The 24048-nt window shown below is 39.8% G+C and overlaps 1 protein-coding gene across 1 annotated transcript; it reads right to left on the bottom strand.

The window, feature by feature from the left end:
- Positions 1–7793: 7793 nt before the first annotated feature.
- LOC131673449 (coiled-coil domain-containing protein 1-like) lies at positions 7794–8258 on the bottom strand. The gene has a single exon (XM_058951461.1). The coding sequence runs from the start codon at positions 8256–8258 to the stop codon at positions 7794–7796; it is 465 nt and encodes a 154-aa protein (XP_058807444.1).
- Between the last annotated feature and the right edge of the window lie 15790 nt (positions 8259–24048).

The following is a 24048-nucleotide window of genomic DNA, read 5'->3' as shown; positions in this document are numbered from 1 at the left end:
ATAAAAAACTACTGGCTAGGTTTAGATGTGGCAACGAGCTCAAAGCAAAAGACTACTGGAAGGAAGGAGAAGAAAAATTATGCAGAAGCTGTAAAAAAGAAATAGAAAGTATTGAACACATGATTGGAGAATGTAAAGAAATAAAAATAGAAGAAGAATGGCAGATGGTCTTAAGAGCAGAAGGACAAGACATAGATATACTAAAAAAAATACAGAGAAGGAGAATAGAAACAGACAGCGTGGAAAGTGAAAAGAAAGTGTGTGAAACCTAAGTGTGAAACTAATATAAACAGTTGAAAACCTTAAGAACTTTAATGATGAATATATGTAACTTATTTAACTTTTGTAACTTATTTACTTATGTATTATTGTTATTAGTATTATTTTTGTTAGTATGGTTATTGTGATTATTATTATTATTATTATTATACTCCCAATTTAGTAAAAACTATGTAAACGGATTGTACTGGAAGTCGTCCAAAACCGAAAGGTATGGACTAATAAAATACATACATACATACATACAGTTACAATAACCCGTTGTGTGATATTTATTTATCATAGTTCGTCACGTACGTTTTCTTTGTATCGACGTAACACTATTGAAATTATGACAATTAAATATGAAAGCTATTTTCAACGACAGTTTTTAGTATTCGTTCTACTTTCAGATAAAGTTTTTCATTACTACTTTCAAACTCTATAATCAATAACATCCTTTTCTGTAATGTTTGTGTCCAGTAGATTATTTATTTGAATGTAGTTCGCTATGCTAAAGTTCACTTACTATTTAATAAGTTATGTAAATCATTTGAAAGTAATTTATAGCATTTGTACCGTCTTTAGATAGATTTCACTACTTTCAAAACTTTAAACACAATATTTAAGCAATTTCGATACAAATAGTTATTTAAAAAAATAAATTAATGCATTTAAAAATAAAGTAATGCAACATTTCACTTTATAAAAATTTGTTTATGGTATTGAAATAGGATCGTTAAGAAATAATATATTTCAAAGATTATTATATTGTAATTGAGACTATACGAGGTGTGTTCAAAAAGTAAGGTGACTTTGTATTTTTAAGAAAAAATATTTATTTATTTATCAATATTGTTGTCCCCTTCACAGTATCCCCCTCAGATACAATACACTTATGCCAACGGTTTTTGCAATCCTCAAAGCACTTCTCATAAGCACTTTTCGGTATAGCCTTGAGCTCTTCCAGCGATGCAGTCTTTATCTCTTCAATCGTTGCAAATCTCCGTCCTTTCATTGGTCTCTTTAGTTTTGGGAACAAGAGAAAGTCACATGGAGCCAAATCTGGTGAATATGGTGGCTGAGGCATGATTGTGGTGTTGTTTTTGGCCAAAAAATCTCTCACAGGCAAAGATGAGTGAGCAGGGGCATTATCGTGATGCAAAAGCCATGAATTGTTTTTCCACAATTCTGAGCGTTTTCTTCGTATTGCTTCTCGCAAACGGCGCATAACTTCAAGATAATACTGTTTATTGACCGTACGTCCATATGGTAAGAACTTCTGATGCATCACGCCATGGTAATCGAAGAAAACAGTGAGCAAATCTTTGACATTTGATCGAACTTGGCGTGCTTTTTTCGGTCTTGGCTCATCTGTTATGACCCTTATGAGTAGATCTGGGTCGTCGTTGACGTCATTCAACAGTTCTTGAGCGATGCTCATGCGACGGTTCTTTTGGTCAAAATTTAGCAATTTCGGAACAAACTTCACTGACACACGTCTCATGCCCAAAACGTTAGAAAAAAATTCATGGCACGAGCCAAGCGATATACCAACATCCTCAGCAACTTCTCTGATAGTGATTCACCGATTTTCTAGAACAATTTTCTTCACTGTTGAACGTTTTCATCAGTTGTTGACGTGCTTGGGCGTCCAGAGCAAGGCTCGTCATTGGCATCTTCCCGGCCATCTTGGAAGAGTTTGTACGACTTGTAAACATTTTTTTTACTCAGAACAGTTTTACCGTATGCCACCGTCGACATTTCAAGTGTTTCGGAGCACTTTATTTTATTTTTTACACAAAATTTGATGCAAATCCTTTGATCCATATTTTTCGATAGCAAGAAATCGCCGAGCACGCAAAACACTTATAACCTTTACGCCTCTTACAACCAAACAAAAAATGCTATACACTTGAAACTTGGTACAGATGTTCGGGAAGAGTGTACCAACATAACAAAACAATAAAATCGATAATCGAAAGTACGTTGCCCGTGAAATTTGAAAAGTAACCTTACTTTTTGAACACACATCGTACTATTAAAAAATTTATTTAAGTTATTTAGATACTTAAATTACTTAATTTATTTAACTATAGTAAGCATTCATGCAACTCTTTACTTTGTTAAAAGTGTTTATATGGAGATACCAATTATTTTCAGGTAAGCTATAGTTATTATTAATTACAATAATAAGAGTTGATTGCAACAGTATTTATTGCAATGATATATGTTACCTAGTTAGCAAATTTCTTAATATTACATTATATGCATTACAGAGGGTGATTCAAAAACATATGTAACTAATAATTCCATTCGATTCGTCTCGAAAAATTAATTTAGAATTTTGTTCTTAGTTTTTCGATTAAATAATTAGGTAATTAGATAATTAGCTTCAAAGATTTGCCAATCAGCGCACAGCTTTAGAAGAACGGGCGCTTGGTGGCGAGCGCGGAGCAGTGAGGGGGCCAACGGCGCGCGCCGCCGCTGATTGCAAGCGGTGCTCAACCCAAACGTGCAACACGGGGCTCCCATGTCTACATACTGATATACGTATTCATTAATTAAACGCGTATCAATAATAAGAACGGTTCAATACCGATTGACTATTAACAATGAAGCACGTGAAAGCTTTTGTGTTTATTTTGCGAAATAGGTTATTTAGTATTCGTGGTAGTCGAATTTAAACTCGCCGTCTTACTTAAGAATTATGTTCATTTAATGCTGAAAATCGCTGTGATCGGCTACTACATCATTGCTTTTTTTGCATTTGAGAAAATTGCGATCAATACGTAGAGGCGTACAGTGTGTTTCCAATTAGCTTGGTTATACGTTTTTTTGAGATTAAGAAATAAAATAATAATAAATAAATACTGACAACCCTCGGCTGAAAATTCCCATGTGAGAAATTCACCCCTGATGTGTCATCACACTTGGAACAAAGTCTCAATTCGCGTGTGCGAGACGATTTACACTAGTCACACACAGAAAATCCATCCTAAAATTTCTCACGCGTGCGAATCGTATCACATCTGAATTTCAGACTATGGGTGAGACTCTAATAGGGCCTATAATAGAAGGAGCTTTAAATCTCAGAGAAAAAACGCGTTTTGGCAAGTAGGCGGCTCGTAAACAAAAATGCTGTCGCTACGATGGCTTGCAGCAACTCGGCGCCTCGAATCAAGTAAGTGAAATTTGAATTTCAGTAATGATCATTAGTCATGAAATTATTTCCAGCACATAATAATTATAAAGAAAATATCGCAATGCTGAAGACTAGATCTACAATACATTGCGCATTTCTGAAATATCATTATCAATCTAACGAGCAAGCTACAATTATCAAAATAGTTAGGATTATTGTAGAACCCATTAGAACTTTAAGTCGTAGTCTGGGAAGCGAAACGCTTTTCATAAAGTGCGTAAATGTGTGTACATCAATTTTTCTAAGTTGAATTAAGATTTATAAATAATAAAAACTCAAAATTAAAAAAGTCGTCGCCACTTTTCGGTGAAAAGAAATTCCAAAAACAAATTTCCATAATTTTTTTTAAAATCAATCTCTCGTTGCCCTGTTCCGCATGGTAACTTCATCATTTAAAAAACCGACATACGAAAGAAGATACGTAATGAGTCAAAGGTGCCAGGATGCTCGGAGAGAGTAGTGGATGTGGCGAAGGTGCGGATTTTGAGAAGAATAAACGAAACGGGGGATGAGGTTGGGGGGCATGAGGACAGACGAACGCAGTGTGACCTAAGAGAATTGCGGACGCAGACGGGGCGGCCCATTGCGGTTTATTTTGAATTTAAAATGAGCAAAAATCTTATCACCGCCGATTTTGACTCTGAAAAAATTTTGAAAGCAATAAGTTGTACCTTGAAGGGCCTAGAATGAAAAAGGATACCGATTTTTGCGATTAGAAAGTTCGGTGTGATACTTTTTCTCGAGCTCACAGTCAAAAACTGGGAAATTCAGTTTTTCGCTTCCAGCAAGGTCGCGCTGGCAATTGTATGCTCCACAATTGTTTTTCGATCTCGAAAAATTTGTTTCCCATTGTATTTTTCATCGCTGAACACGAATCTGACATTAAATTGTTTCGACAATTTAAAAGTTCGACAAAATTTTTATACGCGGAAACAGAAAAAGTCACCCTACTGTTTTCGCGTTTCCTTTACGCGAGTTTGAAGTCAATTGTTATCACAGCTGTCATGACAACTGCTAACTGTCAAACTGGCAATTTGACTTTAGATTCAGGGTCAACGACAAAAAATACAATGGAAAAAACTTTTTCTGGAAAAAACATGATACGTTCAAAAATTTTTTAGGGCCGACATCGACGGTCATAAGATTTTTGCTCTTCCATGATCATAATAAACTATAGTGCGGCCTCAGAAAAGCTGCGAACAAAGCGAGGCTCAAGTAAAAATTCTGATGACGCCGAGGTTTAGGCGAAGAGGGCAGACGTGCGCTAAGCTGCTCTGAGAAAAAGGTCACATATAGCAGAGACTCGGGGAGGAAAAAAAGACGAGCACGGCGCGGCCTTAGAAATAGTCAGGAGGAAGCTGGGACTTGATTAAGCAGGGCAGACGAGCGCAGCGATGACTGAAAATACGACAAGCGAAGCAACGGCGCTGGGAAGATAGCAGACGAGCCCAGTGCTGTTCGGGAAAAGTCAAAGGAGCCGAGCGCTGGTCTGATGAGGGCGGACGAGCCCAGTACGGCTCTAAAAAGGAGCGGACGAGCCTAGTGTTGCTACGATAAAGGGGTATGAGTCCAGTATGGAAATGTAAAAAAGCAGATTAGCGAGAGCAACGTTAAAAAGTGTAGACGAACGAAGGGCTGCGTCTAGAAGGACAGACGGGCAGAAGGCTACATCAGAATAGGACGGCCGAGCGGAGGGCTCTGTGACGTAGGGCAGACGAGCAGAGACCTAGGTCACAATATGACGAACGAGTGGAGGGCTGCGTCCAAAAGGGTAGACGATCAGAGGGCTATGTTAAAACAGGACAGACGAGCGGAGGGCTGTGTAAAATGGGAAAGACGGGCTGAGAGCTGTGTCATAAAGGGCAGACGAGCAGAGGGCTGCGTCGAAATTAGACGGACGGTGCGAGGGATTCGTCGAAATAAGACGGACGAGCGGAGGGCTGGGTGAAATAAGACGGACGAGCAGAGGGCTGCGTCCAAAAGGGCAGACGAGCAGAGGGCTGCGTCGAAATTAGACGGACGGTGGGAGGGATCCATCGAAATAAGATGGACGGTGGTAGGGATTCGTCGAAATTAGACGGACGGTGGGAGGATCCGTCGAAATAAGACGGACGGTGGTATGGATTCGTCGAAATTAGACGGACGGTGAAAGGGAGACGTCCAAATAAGACGGACGATCAGAGGGCAGCGTCACGAAAGGCAGACGAGCAGAGAGCTACGTCGAAAAGAGCAGACGACCTGAGGGCTGGGCGGAATAGGGCGAATGAGTGGAAGTCAAGGCGAAATGAGACGGACGAGCTAGGGGCTACGTCTAAATGTGACGGACGAGCGGAGGGCGGGTCGCAATAGAACGGACGAGCGGAGGGCAATGTCAGAAAGGACAAATGAGCTGTGGGCTTGATGAAATAGGGCAGACGAGCGGAGGGCAGAGTAAAATGAGACGGGCGGGTGGTGGGCCGCGTGAAATAAGGCGAACGCGCGAAGGGCTGCGTCTAAAAGGGCTTGCGAGCCGAGGGCTACGTCGAAATTAGGCGGACGGCGAGGGGGAGACGTCGAAATAAGACGGACGGGCAGAGGGCTGGGTGAAATAAGGCACACTAGCGGAGGGCTGTGTGAAATAGGACGGACGAGTAGACAGCTGCATCCTCAAGGGCAGACGAGCAGAGCGCTATGTCAAAAAGGGCAGACGAGCCAAGGACTGGGTGAAATAGGGCGGATGGAGCGGAGGGCTGTGTGAAATAGGGCGGACGTGTAGAGCGCCATGTCCAAAAGAGCAGACAAGCTGAGGGCTGGGTGAAAATGGACGGACGAGCTGGGGGTTGCGTTCAGAAGGGTAGACGAGCACAGGGTTATGTCCGTATCCGAGTCCGCAGAAAAGAGTGCAGATGCGTTGTGCTGAATGGAAAAAACGGCAGACGAAGCGGTTGCATAGATTGTAGCTAGTCGAACATGGGGAGGCCTAGCAAAAGATTCATGCAGTGCGGACTCGAAAAAATTGGCGAAGGAGCCCAGTGTTGCTTTAGTAAAGGGTTAGTCGGAGTGAGGGTGCGGAAAAACGTTTAGGCAAACGTAGTGCTGACTGGGAATAACGGCACATAAAAGCGAGGGTGCTAGTTGTAGGCTAGACGAGCAGGGGGTGGCCTTGGAAAAGGGTCAGGCTAAGTAGGGCTCGAATAAGAAGGTGGTCGAGCCCATTTCTTCTCTGGAAAAGGCCAATCGAGCATAGTGTCAACTTGGATTGACAGTTAACGACGAGCAATAATAGGAGGCGGCTTGGGGACAAGATAAGGCGGTCATAGTAGGGTCTTAGGAATGGGTCCGACGGAGCAAGGGCGCAGAAATGATCCCAGACGACCACATTGCTAACTAGAAATTATGTCAAACGGAGCGGGTTCTCGGAAAAAGAGAACAGATGTGTCCAATGCAGGTTTGAAATAGAGTTAGACGAAGTTGGATTCGGAAAAGAGAGCGGACGAGGCCATTCTGACTTGGAGAAAGAGTTAGCCGAAGCGGAGTCTCAAAAAATAGGGCGGAGCGAGCATAGTTTAAGAAGATGGGAAGGTAGAGCAACAACTCGGAAGAAACAGCGGTCAACCTGAGGTCGGTCTCAGAAGTGTGTCAGACATATAGAGATTTGTGTGAAGGGCAGATGTGCTCAGTGCTTCTTGATAGAAGAGTTAGAGTCAAACATGGACTTTGGTAGAAAGGCAAAGGAGCATAGTGTGGCCAGGTTTAGCCGTAGAAGACGTGAAGATAATATTGAAAAGACAAAAGCAACGGGCGGAACAGGTAATGCAACAGACCAAAGGTAAGCTGTGGTATAAGTGTCAATGATCAAGAGTTAGACGTAGTCTATGTTTTGGGAAATATGGGAAAGGAAGGACGAGAGCGGAAAAAAAGGTAGAATAACGAGAATGGTCTCACCACCGTACGCTTATTTGACCTTTCGTCAGTTGACATTCTGTCACCTCACCCACAATTATCTGTCTTGATTCCAGTTTTATAAGTTGAACGAGTAAATTATCACTCTTCTTTATAATTATTTATCTAATTACCTCAATCCTAGAAAAATTTTTTCATAAGTCCACTTATCCATAACTGTTTGTGATGAACTCAGTGGTGTATGAAAATTTAAATAATTGAGGCACGTATTGAGAACAACCAAAACAGCTAAGGGAGATGATTGAAAAAACAGATTTATATAATAAATCATCTTTATTTACACAGAGTATAACGTTTTATCGAATTATTCGAATTTCGTCTACTATTAGGCTGACTAGTTTTTAGTATAACCTTAGTAGAAAAGAAAAAATATAAAAAACATGTAAATTCATATCTTCCAATCCGGATCGTTGCCAATGTCGTCATCATCTTCATCCATACTATCATCAGCCTCACCGTCTTCGCTGCCATCATTTTCACCATCGTTGTTCATATCATCATCATCATCTTCTCCATTTTCATCATTGCTATCAACATCAATATCATCACCATTCTCGTCCTCCTCCTCAACAACATCATCACCATTCTCGTCCTCCTCCTCAGCAACATCATCATCACCATTACTACCATCATCACCATCCAAGCATTGTTCGAAATGCCCCCCCTGTTGCTGAATACACAAAATAGCTCTACGTCTTATCTGATGTATTTTTTCGGGTTCTAGATGCTGGGCGTGATTTTGGATTCTTTGAATCATTTCATTTGGGTTATTGAGGTCGCCATTGTGATAAACTGCTTCTTTCGATGTACCCCAATAAATCAGGAGATCTTGCTGGCCAGCGTACTGGACCATTATTGCCTATCCAACGGACGCCATATACCTTGAAGAATTAAAATATTTTATAAGCGATTTTAATATACCTGCGTAAAATTTGTTATGAAACCAATAATTTTTCTAGCCGACAGTTGTACATGCAGGTGCATGTACAGACATATACATATTTGGTTTCTAGCGCTGTACTGTGAATGCACTCTCACATGCTTCCCGAAGTATACTAATGAAGCCGTGTTGGTTTTAAAACTTCTGTAGACTGAAGTAGTACGAGTAATCAAAATACTGGCAGCATACGTAGAGATTAAAAAATTTTATATTCAAAGTAGAGTTGAAATAAAAGGGAAAGAGGAGGAGAGCGGATTTTAATTAAGATTTGAGAATCTTTGAGCGACGGAAATAAAACTCGTCAAGTATGATACAAAGTAGAAAATTTTCATAAGGCTATTTGTCCTAGAACGACTTTTATATTTTTATAAAGAATAATATAAAAGTAATTAAATTTTCTTTCAAGTCAGAGCAATATTCCCTTCAGCAAATAACTGGCATAATGCCACGACAAAATTATCCTACATGAAATTTCAGAGCGTTAAAACTTTCATTAAAGAGAAATCGCGTAATACAATTTTTGGCAAGGAAGGGTTTACCCTTCAAAGCAGGTAGAATAAGTGAATAGACAGTTGTAGAAAAGAAATGCTTTATTCGAGAGAAAGCTTTTGGCGTCCGCGTCACGGAAGAGACTAGAACGAATTGAGCGGCAACGCCACTAGCCGCCAAGAGAGAGCGAGACGTGCAGCAAAATAGGTGAGATGCTTTTACATATTTCCAACAACAATGTATACTATAATAATTACCTGATCAAGATAATTCCTTACATTCGCAGCAGTATGTGCTGGTGCACCGTCATGCATGAAAATAAGATTTTCTTGCAGTTCTTCTGGCACATCATATTCATCAAGCATTTCTGGAAGTATATCCTGCAGGAACTCAGGGTAATTTTCATCGTTCAGTGGGTTTGGAAGTTGTACCGGACCAATAACTTGATTACCAATCTAGCCTGTCCACATATTGACTGAATACCGATTTTGAAATCGATCTGGAAATAATGAACAAAATTTATAAATTTTTCAGTTTATAGCACATTTTGATAGATGTTTGGCGACGCAAGACGTCTCCTATCTACGCATATGTCGTATTGTGTTTTTTGAGACAACGTGAGCGAAGCGAGTCATACCGTACAAAGAATTGCAGTTTAATAATTTAACCATATTATATACAAAAAGTAATATTTATGTTAGTATTTTAATCTTTTATGATTGCATTTGTTCTATTTTGTTTTTTCTCTTCTACGTGCCCACAATCTTAAGGCTATTAAAGGAAAATTTGACTGAAAAATACGTGAAGAATTGTATACATTCGTACTACGAAATAAAGTATCAGTGCATGATAATTTTTAAAAACGGCGAATGAACATCTCACTTCACAAAAAATTATTGCTCTTAAATAGTCTTTCGCACTTATAGATGCATATACGAACTACATTTTCTTCGTGATTTAGTTTAATACTCATAATAATGTATGAACTGTGAATCAGTTTTGACTTTATCGTCCCATTGTTTAAGTGTGTGTGGCGGACGTGCTTTATCTGTTGATCTACTTGGTTAAAACTTTCAGTTTTTCCCCAGCATCAATAAAATAATTTAGTTCAGCTGTTGCGCGGCTGCCGCTTAACTGCCGCACCGAATTTCGATTTTTATGGTGCGCCCGCAATAAATGAAAATTGCTTTGCTCTCTCTCTAATCCCTTGTTGTTAGCGACAAAACACATCTCATCACCCTGCTTTCCCGTTGGTCCTCAGCTACCCTTTTCAGGACTTCGTGGGTGAGACTTACCTTCCCCCGATTCCCAAGGGAAGCATCTTCGCTGAGATATGACGAGTGAATCGTCACTCACGCTAGAACTGCCGACACGCTTACATCTCTACTCTCTGCGAGATGCGCGGTCTTTGCGTAGACTAAGTCTCTACTATTAAGTATTTGTAGTAGTTAGTCTACTTTTAATAAAACATCAAGTTTTCCTTTACACTTAAATCATCGCCATATTTATTTAATATATTCACCCACCAAACGAACCTCAATTGGTAACCCCGACGTGATTTAAAAGGGTGAACGCGGTGAAATGAAAACTTTTACGTAAAATTTTTCGTGATCGTTCAGTGTTTGTGTATAGTGTAACCAACGCTTGTGAAAATGACTTTGACCAACGGCGTCGAAGGCGGTGGTATTTCCGGACAAGTAGTGTGTGTGCACGCAGCACGACACTTTCGTACGCCGCCATTTATGGAGAACAAAATTGAAATGTGGTTTTTGCTACTCGAGGTACAGTTTATCTCCTGCTCTATCACAGATGACAATCTCAAGTATTGTCATACCCTCTCGAGTTTGACTGAAAAAGCTATTGATCAAGTGGAAGACATCCTGGAGTCTCCGCCGGATGAAAACAGGTACACAAACCTCAAAACAAAAATAATCGATCGTCTCATCGAGTCTGACAGTTCGCGAGTCCGCAAGCTTATGGAAAGCGAGCAGATGGGTGATAGAAAGCCTTCCGAGTTTTTTCGCAGTCTGAAGTCGCTTGCCACCTCAAACACTACCGAAGACTTCATGATACAGGTATGGAAAACGCGCTTGCCGTCGCAATTGCAGACAGTCTTAGCAGCTTCTAACGAGACGGACGCGGCGAAGATTTTGAACCTCGCAGACGCTGTGCATGAAGTGAAACACACGACGAGCAAACAGGTCAACACTGTCGATGATTATTCTGCACTGTCTGAGCAGATCAAGCAGTTGGCTATGCAATTAAACGCGATAGCACAAGGACATGGTCATAGCCGCTCACGTCCACGCGGCGAGCAGCAGATCGGAAGCAAACGCGACAATACGCCAGCACCCGGTGCAAACGACCGACTCTGCTACTACCACCGAAAATTTAAAGAGAATGCAACTAAATGCCGCAGAGATTGCACGTGGACGGGAAACGATGCGCGCCGTCAGTGAACATGGCGAGCACCGACGGTTGCACGCAACGCTGAGTTTAAGTCACAGACTTTAACACAAACAGATTTTTTCTCATCGACACCGGTGCTGATGTATGCGTGTACCCGCGAAAATAGATGTTTAAGAAGGTGAAATTAAGTGAGTACCAACTTTTCGCGGCGAACGGATCAAAAATCAATACTTACGGGTGTTGCCTTTCAACTTGAACTTGTCTCTACGTCGCGAGTTCAAGTGGCCCTTCATTATTGCCGATGTAAGTGCCGCGATAATCAGCCTAGACTTTTTGTCGCACATCCGTTTATTGATAGATCCGAAAAATAAGACTTTGATCGATAAAGCAACCGGCTTATCAACGCGTGGATGCGCCAGCAATGGTAACGAGACAGCCTCCGTAAAAACTGTGACCGGTGAATCGGAGTACTATAAGCTCGTTGAAAAATATCCGGACTTGACGCGATCGCCAATCTTTCGTAAAGGATTAATTAAGCGTCGAGTGCAGCATCACATAAAGACCACGCCTGGCCCACCTGTACAAGCCAAGCCTCGTCGTCTCGACATCGACCGTCTGAAAGCAGTTAAGGCTGAATTCGACGTGTGGCTGCAGCAGGAAGTAATACGGCCTTCCAAGAGCCCTTGGTCAACGCCTATCCACGTCGTAGCCAAGAAGGATGGAGGCCTACGACCGTGTGGCGACTACCGCGCTCTCAACGAGCGCACCATCCCCGACAGTTATACCCCACCGCACATCGAAGATTTCGCGCAAAATCTCCATGGGAAAAAGGTATTTTCGAAAGTTTATTTAATCCGTGCTTTTAATCAAATACCTATAGCGCCCGAGGATATCGAAAAAGCCGCGCTTGTAACGCCTTTTGGTCTATTCGAGCCTACGATGATGATGTTCGGGTTAAGTAATGCAGCACAAACATGTCAGCGTTTCGTCGACGAAATCGTTCGCGGATTAGACTTTGTATACCCGTACATCGACAATTTTTTGATTGCGTCTGAAGACGAGGAACTACACTTTGAGCATCTTAAGGTTTTATTCGATCGCTTTTTGAAATACGGCGTCGTAATTAAAGTTGGAAAGTGTATTTTCGGAGTAAGCGAAATCACATTTCTCGGTTATTCGGTCAACGCTGAAGGCATTAAGCCAATGAAAGAACGCATTAATGATATTTTGAAATTAACTTTGCCAAATTCTATTAGAGGTTTACGTCGTTATCTCGGAATGTTCAATTTTTATCGAAGATTTGTTCCTCGCGCTGCAGAAATCTTGCAACTTTTGAACGATCTCTTGAAAGGATCGAAAAAAGGTAAAGGATCAAAAAAAGGCAATGAGCCCGTCAAGTGGACGCGCCGCTTTTACGAATTCGAAAAGCGCTCTCGCGAACGCCGCTCTGCTCGCGCACCCCGCACCTGGTTCGCCCATTAGTATTGTCGTCGACGCTGGGGACTTTGCTATCGGCGGTGCACTGCAGCAACTCGTGAATACGAGGTGTGTTCAAAAAGTACCCGGAATTATCGTTTTTCCAAAAAAATATTTATTTATTCGTTTACATTTATGTGGTCCCCTTCAAAGTAATCCCCCTCCCCCCCAGATATAATACACTTATGCCAGTGTTTTTTCCAATCTTCGAAGCACTCTTGATATTCACTTTTTGGTATGTCCTTGAGCACTCTCAGCGATTCGGCCTTTATTTCTTCAATCGAGGAAAAACACCGTCCTTTCATGGGTCTCTTCAACTTTGGGAACAGGAAAAAGTCACACGGAGCCATATCTGGTGAATATGGAGGTTGAGGCACGACTACGGTATTGTTTTTGGCAAAAAAATTACGAACAAGCAACGACGAGTGAGCAGGTGCGTTATCGTGATGCAAAAGCCATGAATTGTTTTTCCATAAATCGGGGCGTTTTTTTTCGGATTGCTTCACGCAAACGTCGCATAACTTCAAGGTAATACTCCTTATTAATCGTACGAGCTTGTGATAAGAACTCATGATGCACCACGCCCCTGCAGTCAAAGAAAACTATAAGCAAAATCTTCACATTTGATCGAACTTGACGTGCTTTTTTCGCTCTTGGTGACGTTGAATGCTTCCAGGTGGACGATTGTGCTTTGGTTTCGACATTATAACCCTACACCCATGTTTCATCACAGTTATAACCCTTTCAAGCAAACTTGGATCGTCGTTGACGTCGGTTAACAGCTCCTGAGCGATGTTCATGCGATTGTTTTTTTGGTTGAAGTTTAGCAGTTTTGGAATGAATTTTGCTGCCACCCGTTTCATGCCCAAAACATTTGAAAAAATGTTATGACATGAGCCAATTGATATGCCAACTTCATCAGCAACTTCTCTAATTGTGATTCGGCGATCCTTCAGAACCATTTTTTCCACTTTTTTCACATTTTCATCGATTGTTGACATGCTGGGTTGACCGGAGCGTTCGTCATCTTCAACCTCTTCGCGGCCATCTTGGAAACGTTTATACCACTCGTAAACACTTATTTTTTTCATAGCAGACTCACCATAGGCTTTTTGTAAGATTTCACACACTTTGTTACACTTTATTTCATTTTTTACGCAAAATTTAATACAAACTCTTTGATCCATTTCTTTTAAAAAACGAAAATCGCCGAGCTCATAAAAACACGTCATACCTTAGCGACTACCGCAGACAAAGTAAACAGTGAATATAGCTGAAAATTTTATCATACTTCAGGGGCATGTACACCAACACAATAAAAAAAAATTTTGTCAATCGGACTCTCCAGACCCGCGAAATTTAAAAATTTCGGGTAATTTTTGAACACACCTCGTAATGATTGGCAACCACGCGCTTTTAGACCGTTCACGATTTTTACTGATCATAAACCGATAACTTTTGCTTTCCGTCAGAATTTAGATAAATGTTCTCCGCGTCAGTTTAGACATCTCGACTACATTTCACAATTTACTACTGATATTAAGCACATTAAAGGCGAGGAAAACGTGGTAGCCGATGCATTATCACGCGTTGAAACAATTGCATCATCAGTAGATCACGACTCACTTGCTTACGCTCAAAAAGCCGATCCAGAACTATGCGAGTTCCTCAATTCAGAAAAATACGTACTTAAACTCAAAAAAGTGTATTTTCCGGAACAAAACGTGCATTTATACTGCGATGTTGTGACCGATGCCGTACGACCCTTCGTACCTGCGTCTCTGCGCCGTGCCGTGTTTAATTCTCTACACAGTCTATCTCATCCAGGTATGCGCGCTACTCAGAAGCTTGTCACTTCACGTTTTGTTTGGCCGGCGATGACCAAAGATTGTAAAGCATGGACGCGTGCCTGCGTTTCGTGCCAGCGATGCAAAGTTACTCGACACGTTTCCGCGCCTGTTCAACAATTTGAGCAATTAGCTAATCGATTTGAGCACATTCACATCGACATTATTACAATGAGTTACAGTCAACGTTTTCGATACTGTTTCACGTGCATCGATCGCTTTACTCGCTGGCCCGAAGTTGTTCCTATGGCCGATATGGAAGCCTTTACTGTCGCGAAAGCTTTGCTGTCGACCTGGATCGCTCGCTTTGGCGTTCCCGCGCGTATTACAACCGATCAAGGACGCCAATTCGAGTTCGCACTATTTGCTGAATTATGTAAATTGTTAGGTACGAAGCGCATTCGTACGACAAGTTATCACCCGCAAAGCAACGGTCTGGTAAAAAGGCTTCATAGACAACTTAAAGCCGCTATCAAATGCCACGACGGGGACGATTGGGTATTCGTTTTACCGATTGTTTTTCTTGGCATCCGTTGTACCATTAAGGAAGACCTCGGAGCTACGGCAGCCGAGCTCGTTTACGGCGCCGGTTTACGCCTTCCAGTGAAATTTTTCACAACGAACATTGATCAAAATCCAACATCTAATTTCATTGATAACCTGAAAAAACGCCTCAATGATGTTAAACCTTCACCCGTACGTCGACACGGCGAGAAAAAAGTATTTATTTTTAAAGAATTGTCAACTTCGCCGTATGTTTTTCTACGTAACGACGCAGTCCGCGGTCCGTCGGAAACTACCTACGACGGCCCGTATAAAGTCATAGAGCGCAATGATAAATCCTTCTTAATTGATATTAACGGTAAAAAGGTACGCGTATCTACACGGAAAAAAAAGTAAGCATAGAGCAAGTGCGGAATTTCGCATCCAACGGCAAGCACAGAAGCCTAGACCTCAGATAGGTAAAGGTTCGACTAATTGCTAGTCGGCACCCACTGTACTGTCGTTAGCTGCAGAACTATAGTATGGGCAGGTCACTATGCGGACGCAGGCCAACTCGAGCGCGCTAGACTTAAATTTGCTCCAGTACGGACTTGGCAAGACCCATGGCTGATACGCTTAGTATGGTCTAAAGTAGCCGATTTTTACGATTCGAAAACGGAAATGTTTATTTTTTTATATATTTTAAATATTTAGAATTATTTATTGAAAATCTAGTAGCTTGGTATTTTTAGAGAAGAGTAAGAAGATCAAATGATAGCGGCCACTCGGCCGGGCTCCCTGCTGTGTAGGATCCGGCCAGCGGTCCGGCGTTTTTGACCTGCTCTCCAAAAAGGTCAATCAAGAAATATCGAAATAATTGACTACTTCAATGAATCATTTATTCTTAATTAAATATAAAACGTTAGCTTCTATATAAAAAAATAAACATTTCCGTTTTCGAATCGTAAAAATCGGGCTACTTTAGACCATACTAAGCGTATCAGCCATGGGTCTTGCCAAGTCCGTACTGGAGCAAATTTAAGTCTAGCGCGCTCGAGTTGGCCTGCGTCCGCATAGTGACCTGCCCATACTATAGTTCTGCAGCTAACGACAGTACAGTGGGTGCCGACTAGCAATTAGTCGAACCTTTACCTATCTGAGGTCTAGGCTTCTGTGCTTGCCGTTGGATGCGAAATTACGCACTTGCTCTATGCTTACTTTTTTTTCCGTGTATCGATAGACTCAGGACCCTTTTCACTGTAAGTAGCGACGTAGAAAAATTTGATGAAAACGAACAACGGCGCACCGAAGACGACGACGATTATGACATTATAATCGAATGTAACCGCGATATTGTCACGCCACCGATTCAGGCCCCTTCTGCACTTACTAATCAGCCGCAGCCAGGACCTTCGAATGCAAACGGCGATAACAATGTTGAACCTAGACGCTTTGGCCATAAATTTCGATTACCAGACAACTTTCAAGCTAGATTTAAGTAGGCTAAGCTTATTATACGTTTATACATTTTTTTTTCTTCTTCCTTCTCTTCTTTTCTTATATATGCGCTGATGTCTCTTTATGTATCTTTCACGTATATTATTTTTTTTTCTCTATTTGAATATATAGCGTTATCACTGGTAAGGGGGTGTGGCGGACGTGCTTTATCTGTTGATCTACTTGGTTAAAACTTTCAGTTTTTCCCCATCATCAATAAAATAATTTAGTTCAGCTGTCACGCGGCTGCCACTTAACTGCCGCGCCGAATTGCAATTTTTATAGCGCGCCCGCAATAAATAAAAATTGCTTTGCGCTCTCGCTAATCCCTTGTTGTTAGTGACAAAACACGTCTCATCACCCTGCTTTCCTGTTGGTCCTCAGCTACCCTTTTCACGGACTTCGTGGGTGGGACTTACCTTCCCCCGATATATCTTATCTTCGCTGAGGTATGACAAGTGAATCGTCACTCACGCTAGAACTGCCGACACGCTTACATCTCTACTCTCTGCGAGATGCGCGGTCTTTGCGTAGACTAAGTCTCTACTATTAAGTATTTGTAGTAGTTAGTCTACTTTTAATAAAACATCAAGTTTTCCTTTACACTTAAATCATCGCTATATTTATTTAATATATTCACCCACCAATCGGACCTCCATGTGGATAAACTGATAAAGCAATTCGAACGAACTAAATAACGTTTTCATTAATAATTGTTTATAGATCTATAAATACAAATTTTATTTTGATAGAGAAAAATTTTTTTGTCAATCACTAGAAATCGTAGACTGTTTTTTTTATAAATCATAACTAACGCACCCAATGACAAATTCACGGCCGGATCCCGGTACGGAGATCCCGTATTCCAAAATAAACTGCCGATCCGATTAAAATTTCCCTATTTTTATGATACTCGTAATAATATACATTTTTAGATATATCTTTTTACCATTTTCGGTTTTCCGAACGCAAAGATGCGACTTGGAGTACCATTGCTTTTTGAAGCGTGCGCAGAGTCGCGTCTTCGTGCAGGGGGTTTAGAAAAAGTGTTTGAAAAATGCTTAAAAAATGTTTATTATTAAGCGTATCCTAAAAATAAATTTTCTTTCAATAGAAGACGCACACGCATAGGAAAATTTTCATGGGATTGATTTTTTTTAGAACATGGGGTCTTTAACTATTCAAAACACTTACCTTCCCAAGCTACATGCGGATTTTCATGAGCCCACTGATGCTCATTGTGCTGATTAATCATTCCCTTCCGTACGTATGTTGATTCGTCAGTCCAGAGAATTCGATCCATAAAGCCTGGATCAGCATCTATTTCATTCAGCAAGAATTGACAGAACGCAATCGGTTCTGGGCATATCTTTCATCTGTTTTGAGAATGTATAAGTAATATTCAAAATAACCATCGTGTATAATTATCTATGCTACTTAAAAAAATTGAGAGATTCTATGAATGCGAATTAACAAAATTTCTTGATTAGAATTTTACATAAGAGCTTAGCTTGAAAGCTAAAAAATGTGTACTTTTTAAAGTAAAGTAGCCGAGGTATTTTATTTGAATATACGTCTTTTGATACCCCAAATTTCTAAAAAAATTCATAAACTTCTAATAAATATGGATAATTTTGAAGTAAGAAAAATCAAGTAGGCAATCCAAGTTTAACAAACAGATTCCTATAAAATCCAATGCATTCATCAATTAATTTTTTTGTAAATTAAAACTTGAGAAAAACTGTTTTTAAACTATAGTAGGTTATTTTAAACTAACTACTACTTCAAAACTTGAATAAACTTTCTATCAAACAATTAAAAATGGATTTTTTTCAAATTTTTTTCACAAAAATCATTCATTTTTTTCATAAAAATCATTCTAACACATGGTCATCAAAGATTACTGGAAAAACAAAACGACGAAGTTACTCCTATCGGTTTGAAAATGATTGTCAGGTGATCTCCGTGAAAAATGAATGGGAATAAAATGCAATGAAGCTTGAGATATTTCGTGTCGATCAATTTGCCAACAATCTATTGGGATAATTGACAAATTTGTGACAGCAAAGGGAAAGAAAAAAACACAGATTTCTGAGCTGATTTCAAGACTATAGCTACTTTGCCTATTTGCCATTTGGTCAAAAAAGCTTAAACTACTGCAAAAAACTCATCTCATAGTTTAAGGTTTTATTCGAGAAATTGGAGGAAAATTTTCCAAGAAATTTCGATTCGTTTATTTCTAAACTACACATTCTAAAAAAATTAGTTTTTATAATGATGTTGAAGTTTGTATCGCTGCAGAGCAACGATTTTTTTTTATTTAGGATATAGCCGCTATTTCGTGTCAAAATTTAATGGGCGTATCAAAACTAGTAAAACTGGATGAAATTTTCAAATATACAATCTTTGCAATTTCATATTTTGAATATTTAAAAATTTGGTTGAGATCGCTATGACCAAAGTTGGCAACTAGCGATTTCGAGTGACACGCCCTTCTTCAGGAAAATCACGAGGCCGAGTTTGCGTTTCCCCTTAATTTCACGATTCGATCTTGCATTGTTAGAGGATATTACAAAAATTATAGTTACAAAATGAACATGAATACAGAATTTCATCAAGATATCTTGTAAATTCTAAAAATGCCAATGGTTAACAGACATACAACAATAATAGCGAAAAATATACTTCATTGCAAATGTTTGTAAGCTTATAATAGCTATCAGATAGTCAGCAAACCGAAAAAAAAGTTTTAATTTACTACAACACAAAAAGTCCCAACAGGAAATAAAATTAGACGTCAAATTGTGTAAATAAAAATTTTTTTAGGCAGTGAACTCGGATAAAAATGAAAATGGACAACCTGGAAAAACGATTTTGAAAGCTTCTCACGAATTCCAGTTCAACTACAATCTTAAATGATATTACATCTATCGAATACAAAAAAAAAATCGACCCGAAAACTGCAGAAATAAAAAAGTTAGAGCGAAAAAAAAAATTTTTCGACAAAACCCTTTACAATGCTTCCTCTTCAAGGAAGCAAACATGCAGTAACAGCCGTAAAATAATAAAAGAAATCTATATTTTCATGTATAACTTACGAAGTTCCTGAACGGCTCTGTAGTGATATGCGTGTTGTCCATCATCCCGCATGACTCTTTGTGCCATACTGTACGTACATATGACTCCTAGATTTTCGGAAACTTCACGGGCAGTTACAGGCAAACTCTTCGTCGGGTCCTTTTCGAAAACTTCAACGATCGGCTCATGCAGTTGAATTCGCAGCTCGCGTGGACAACCTCCATCTGCATTCGTCACCGCCACACAACCAGTATTTCTTAACCACCGAACTGTGGTGTCGATGGTTCGGGAGTTAACTGGCCTTCCGTATTGTGCCGATCATAGCTCAGCAGCTCGTCGAGATCTTCCAAGCCCAGGCCCAGCCTCACCAAAATAAATCACATGTCGACGTACTCGTCAATCGTGAATTGACCAGCCATTCTGTTGCCCACGATGGAAGTCGAGTTCGCGCCGTAATCGTCGACATACAACTTGATTATCGTTAGAAAAAAATGAAGACAAAAAGAAATGCGTCTCTCCGTCGTCATTTTCGAATTCTTTCTTTAATTTTGAAATTTTTTGGTTTGTAAGTTCCTTACCGTGTCAACATTACACATATCAAAAGTCGCGTTAGCGGCACGCAGGCGAGTAGGAATGAAATGTCTATGAAGCCTGGCCGCAACGGACACTATAATACAATAAGTTGGCTAAAGTGGATGTGGCCAAAAATGGAGAGTTGAATTACTTCATATCAATTGTACTATGATATGCCCGCATCACTTATAACAATCACAATTTATTTTTCCGTTAACGTACATCAGGATATTTCACTGGCTTATGAAAATATTTTGATGGAAAAATCAACATCGCTTTCGACCGTGAGTCCGCTGGAGCGCTACCGCAGTCTTACGCCGAGGCATCTTCTTTTGATTAGGGCTACGCTTTCCGATATGTCGGGCCCTTGAATTTTATGAATGATTTCGATAGCAAAAATCCTCAGGAATACGTAGGAGCAAGAATTTTTCAAAAAAAAAAATATACTTTTTAAGATATTAGCAATTGTTTAAACAAAAAGTTAATAACTTTCGAAAAAAAATTTTTATTGTTTATTGTTGTAATTATTTCGAAATTTTAAGGCATTATAAGTATTTTGAAAATCCGACTTCGATATCTTTATTAGTTTTTAAAATATAGCCGTTTGAAAATTTTTTATCATTTTTCTTTAATTGTTAATAACTTTTGATATAATTAATGTATTGTCTCCAAAATTTGGGAAAAATCTCAGTTTTATGTGTACAACAATTGTGCCAAATTAAAAAAAAATCCGTAACCTAAGGGTTACAAGTCAATCGAAATAGCCAAGAATTACCCAAGTATTAAAACTATGCATTCGTAACTAATGCAACAGGTATCAACAGTGGAAAGGGGTAAATATTTTCAACATCTGTCATAACAACTTTCGCAGTAAAACCGGTAGTTGAAATAATTTTAGTAGGCTAAAAGTGGTGTATCAACTTTCATCAACGTCATGTCAAAGAACGAAGGAAGGTTCAGTGGTTTATATTTTCACAGACATCTCCACTAACTTTTAAAACTTAAAATTACTCTGACAAATAATCTTGACAAGTATGTAAATTTGGACTTGATGAGTGCAAGCCAGTTAGTGCTATTGAGAAAGGCTGTCACAAGTTCTCACGTGTCTATACAAGATACACTTTGTCTGGGATCATTCCTCGTGTCACATGGTGGTGTAAGAGAATTCATTGAAAAACCAGTGTGGCTGTTGGATATAAGCATTGCAGTACGCATGATCACGCAAAAGTAAGTAAAATCTTATCACACACACACGCGCGCACGCACACACGCACGTATACGTAAGGACACACACATGCACGCGCGCACGCAAAAGTGCAGTGCGTGAGCGAATGCACAATCTCCCGTGTCCGAATACACGCATACGCCCTTGCACTCGCGCAGACATACACTCGCACCCTCAAAATAATATTAAATTTAACTTGATTTTGTTCCACTCTCCATCGTTGTGTGATTAAATTGATATTCTTTTAGTCTTGAGAGCTAACCCTGATGTTCAAATAAAAACTCTAAATTCTTTATTAACGTTTCGTTTCTGGTTTAAGGTTCCATCGGAATCTTTGTTAAAAAATATTAACTTTTTTAATTACATGGCTGTGATGTAACGCAAAACATGAATGTATAGTGTAACGGGGTAAAAACCGTTTAATTATTTAATTCACGCTATTATTCTAAAAGGGAGCGCGAAACTATCGATGCTCAATACGTATTCGGGAGAGCACGAGAAAATAGGCCTCAGTCAACCAGTAATGGAAATTAACCTGTACTAGAATGAGTGGAAGCTATGTGAGATGAGAGAATCAATGAAAACACTTGTTAGTAATGTAATTCGGATCTTTTATTGTCCCTCAAAATTCACAAAAGGTCAGCCCGCGCGTTTGTTTACATGCACGCTCGCTCGTCGGCAATACGCTTTGCCGGTACGCTCGCTGCTCTTTGTTATTAGAGCCGTTACATGCACGCATCGAATGTTAGTATCAAATTATTATTTTATGCTCGCGATCACGAATTCAAGCTGGCCAGCTTACCTTATAATTGTGGGCGATCGGAGAAAAATCACGACGAGTCGCACAGCACGGAACAGTTATTTATTGTTCGTTTTGTTCGCGAGTCGCCAATGCGCGCACACAGTGGTTTCGCCCTCGATGGCGAAACCTCACACACTCGTGTACTGCTTGGCCTTCGGCTGGTGTCCGGATGGCTCCTTGGAGGCAGCTGTCACGGCTATCTGGCACTCTCGATTGTCAGCTGATCTGGCGTATCTTTGATAACGGCACGTGATTTGGCGATTGCGGTAGCGAAAGCGGACGGACACTAGGATGGTCTAGGCTTCACACGTTCGAATTCTACCGCGTGCGTTCCGTCTGCTCGCATGCCGAATTCCTTCGTTACGTATTTTGTCCCCCCGGGAGGTGCTGCCCTCACAGACAGCAATAAAGTTAAATGGTTAGCGCTAACTTGACGTTTACCGTCACAATAGGTACAATTGTTACTTTAATCTATGATTTTTCGAGACGCAATTTTAACAAACAACTGAAAGAACATCAATTTAAATATTAAATTAATGTATATTCGATGGTGTTCCGCGGGAGGGGCAGGACATGGGTCCGCTCTGGCCGCGCGCGTCGCTGTGCTCCCCGCGCACCTTTCCGGACAACCAATAATTTCCACTCGCGTGTCAATTATTTAACCCATTAACGTCCAAAATGTCAAAATTTCTTGCACGTTTTCAAAGTGATTTTTTCCTATGTAATTGGCGTTGAAAAAATTCTTGAACCACATATTCTGATGTAAAATTGCATGCTCTTTCAGAATCCGTTGCCAGAATCATGATAAAACTCACAGAAAAAGAGATATGCTCGATTGAAACATAAAAAATACCTAAATTTTCGAAAAAAAAAATTTTTAGGATTTTTTTTCGAAGTGTTACGGTGAAGATATCACCTTGCGACCGTGATCAAAGGTGATCAGGGGATTTGAAGTTTAACAGGGAATTTTTTTGTTTACCTTGAACCATCGCTTCATTACAAAATGGCGGAAAAAACGAATTTTTTTTTTTTTCAATCTTCATCAATTTTTTTCTCAAAATCTATGGACTTTAGAAAAAAATTCATAAGAACAAAAATGCCTCAGAATCGCTTGAGGAATATTGTCAAATTTTTTCAGAATTTTTGGAGACATTTTTGAAAATTCCATTTCCCAAGTTTCCCGGAAAATCAAAAATTGTCTCAACAAATTCTGAAAAAATTTGAGAATGTTCTTCGAGCGATTCTAAGGCATTTTTGTTTTTATGAATTTTTTTCTAAAGACCATAGATTTTGAGAAAAAAGTTGATGAAGATTGAAAAAAAAAAAATTCGTTTTTTCCGCCATTTTATAAAGAAGCGATGGTTCAAGGTAAACAAAAAAATTCCCTGTTAAACTTCAAATCCCATGATCACCTTTGATCAGGGTCGCAAGATGATATCTTCACCGTAACACTTCGAAAAAAAATCCTAAAAATTTTTTTTTTCGAAAATTTAGGTATTTTTTATGTTTCAATCGAGCATATCTCTTTTTCTGTGAGTTTTATCATGATTCTGGCAACGGATTCTGAAAGAGCATGCAATTTTACATCAGAATAAGTGGTTCAAGAATTTTTTCAACGCCAATTACATAGGAAAAAATCACTTTGAAAACGTGCAAGAAATTTTGACATTCTGGACGTTAATGGGTTAATAAGGTTTTTCAACGGAAATCGCGACTCTAACTTCGTAGACGGTTTTCATAATATTTATTCTTTCTTGGCATCGTTTTCGAAAACGATCTCTCAATTATTAAAGATTTTACACTCTATCAATTCGTTTTGTTTAT

Source organism: Phymastichus coffea, unplaced genomic scaffold, assembly GCF_024137745.1.
Source record: "Phymastichus coffea isolate CEN01 unplaced genomic scaffold, Cenicafe_Pcof_1.1 PCOF00013, whole genome shotgun sequence".
Classification (NCBI taxonomy): Eukaryota; Metazoa; Arthropoda; class Insecta; order Hymenoptera; family Eulophidae; genus Phymastichus; species Phymastichus coffea.
This window is presented reverse-complemented; position numbering and strand designations above follow the sequence as displayed.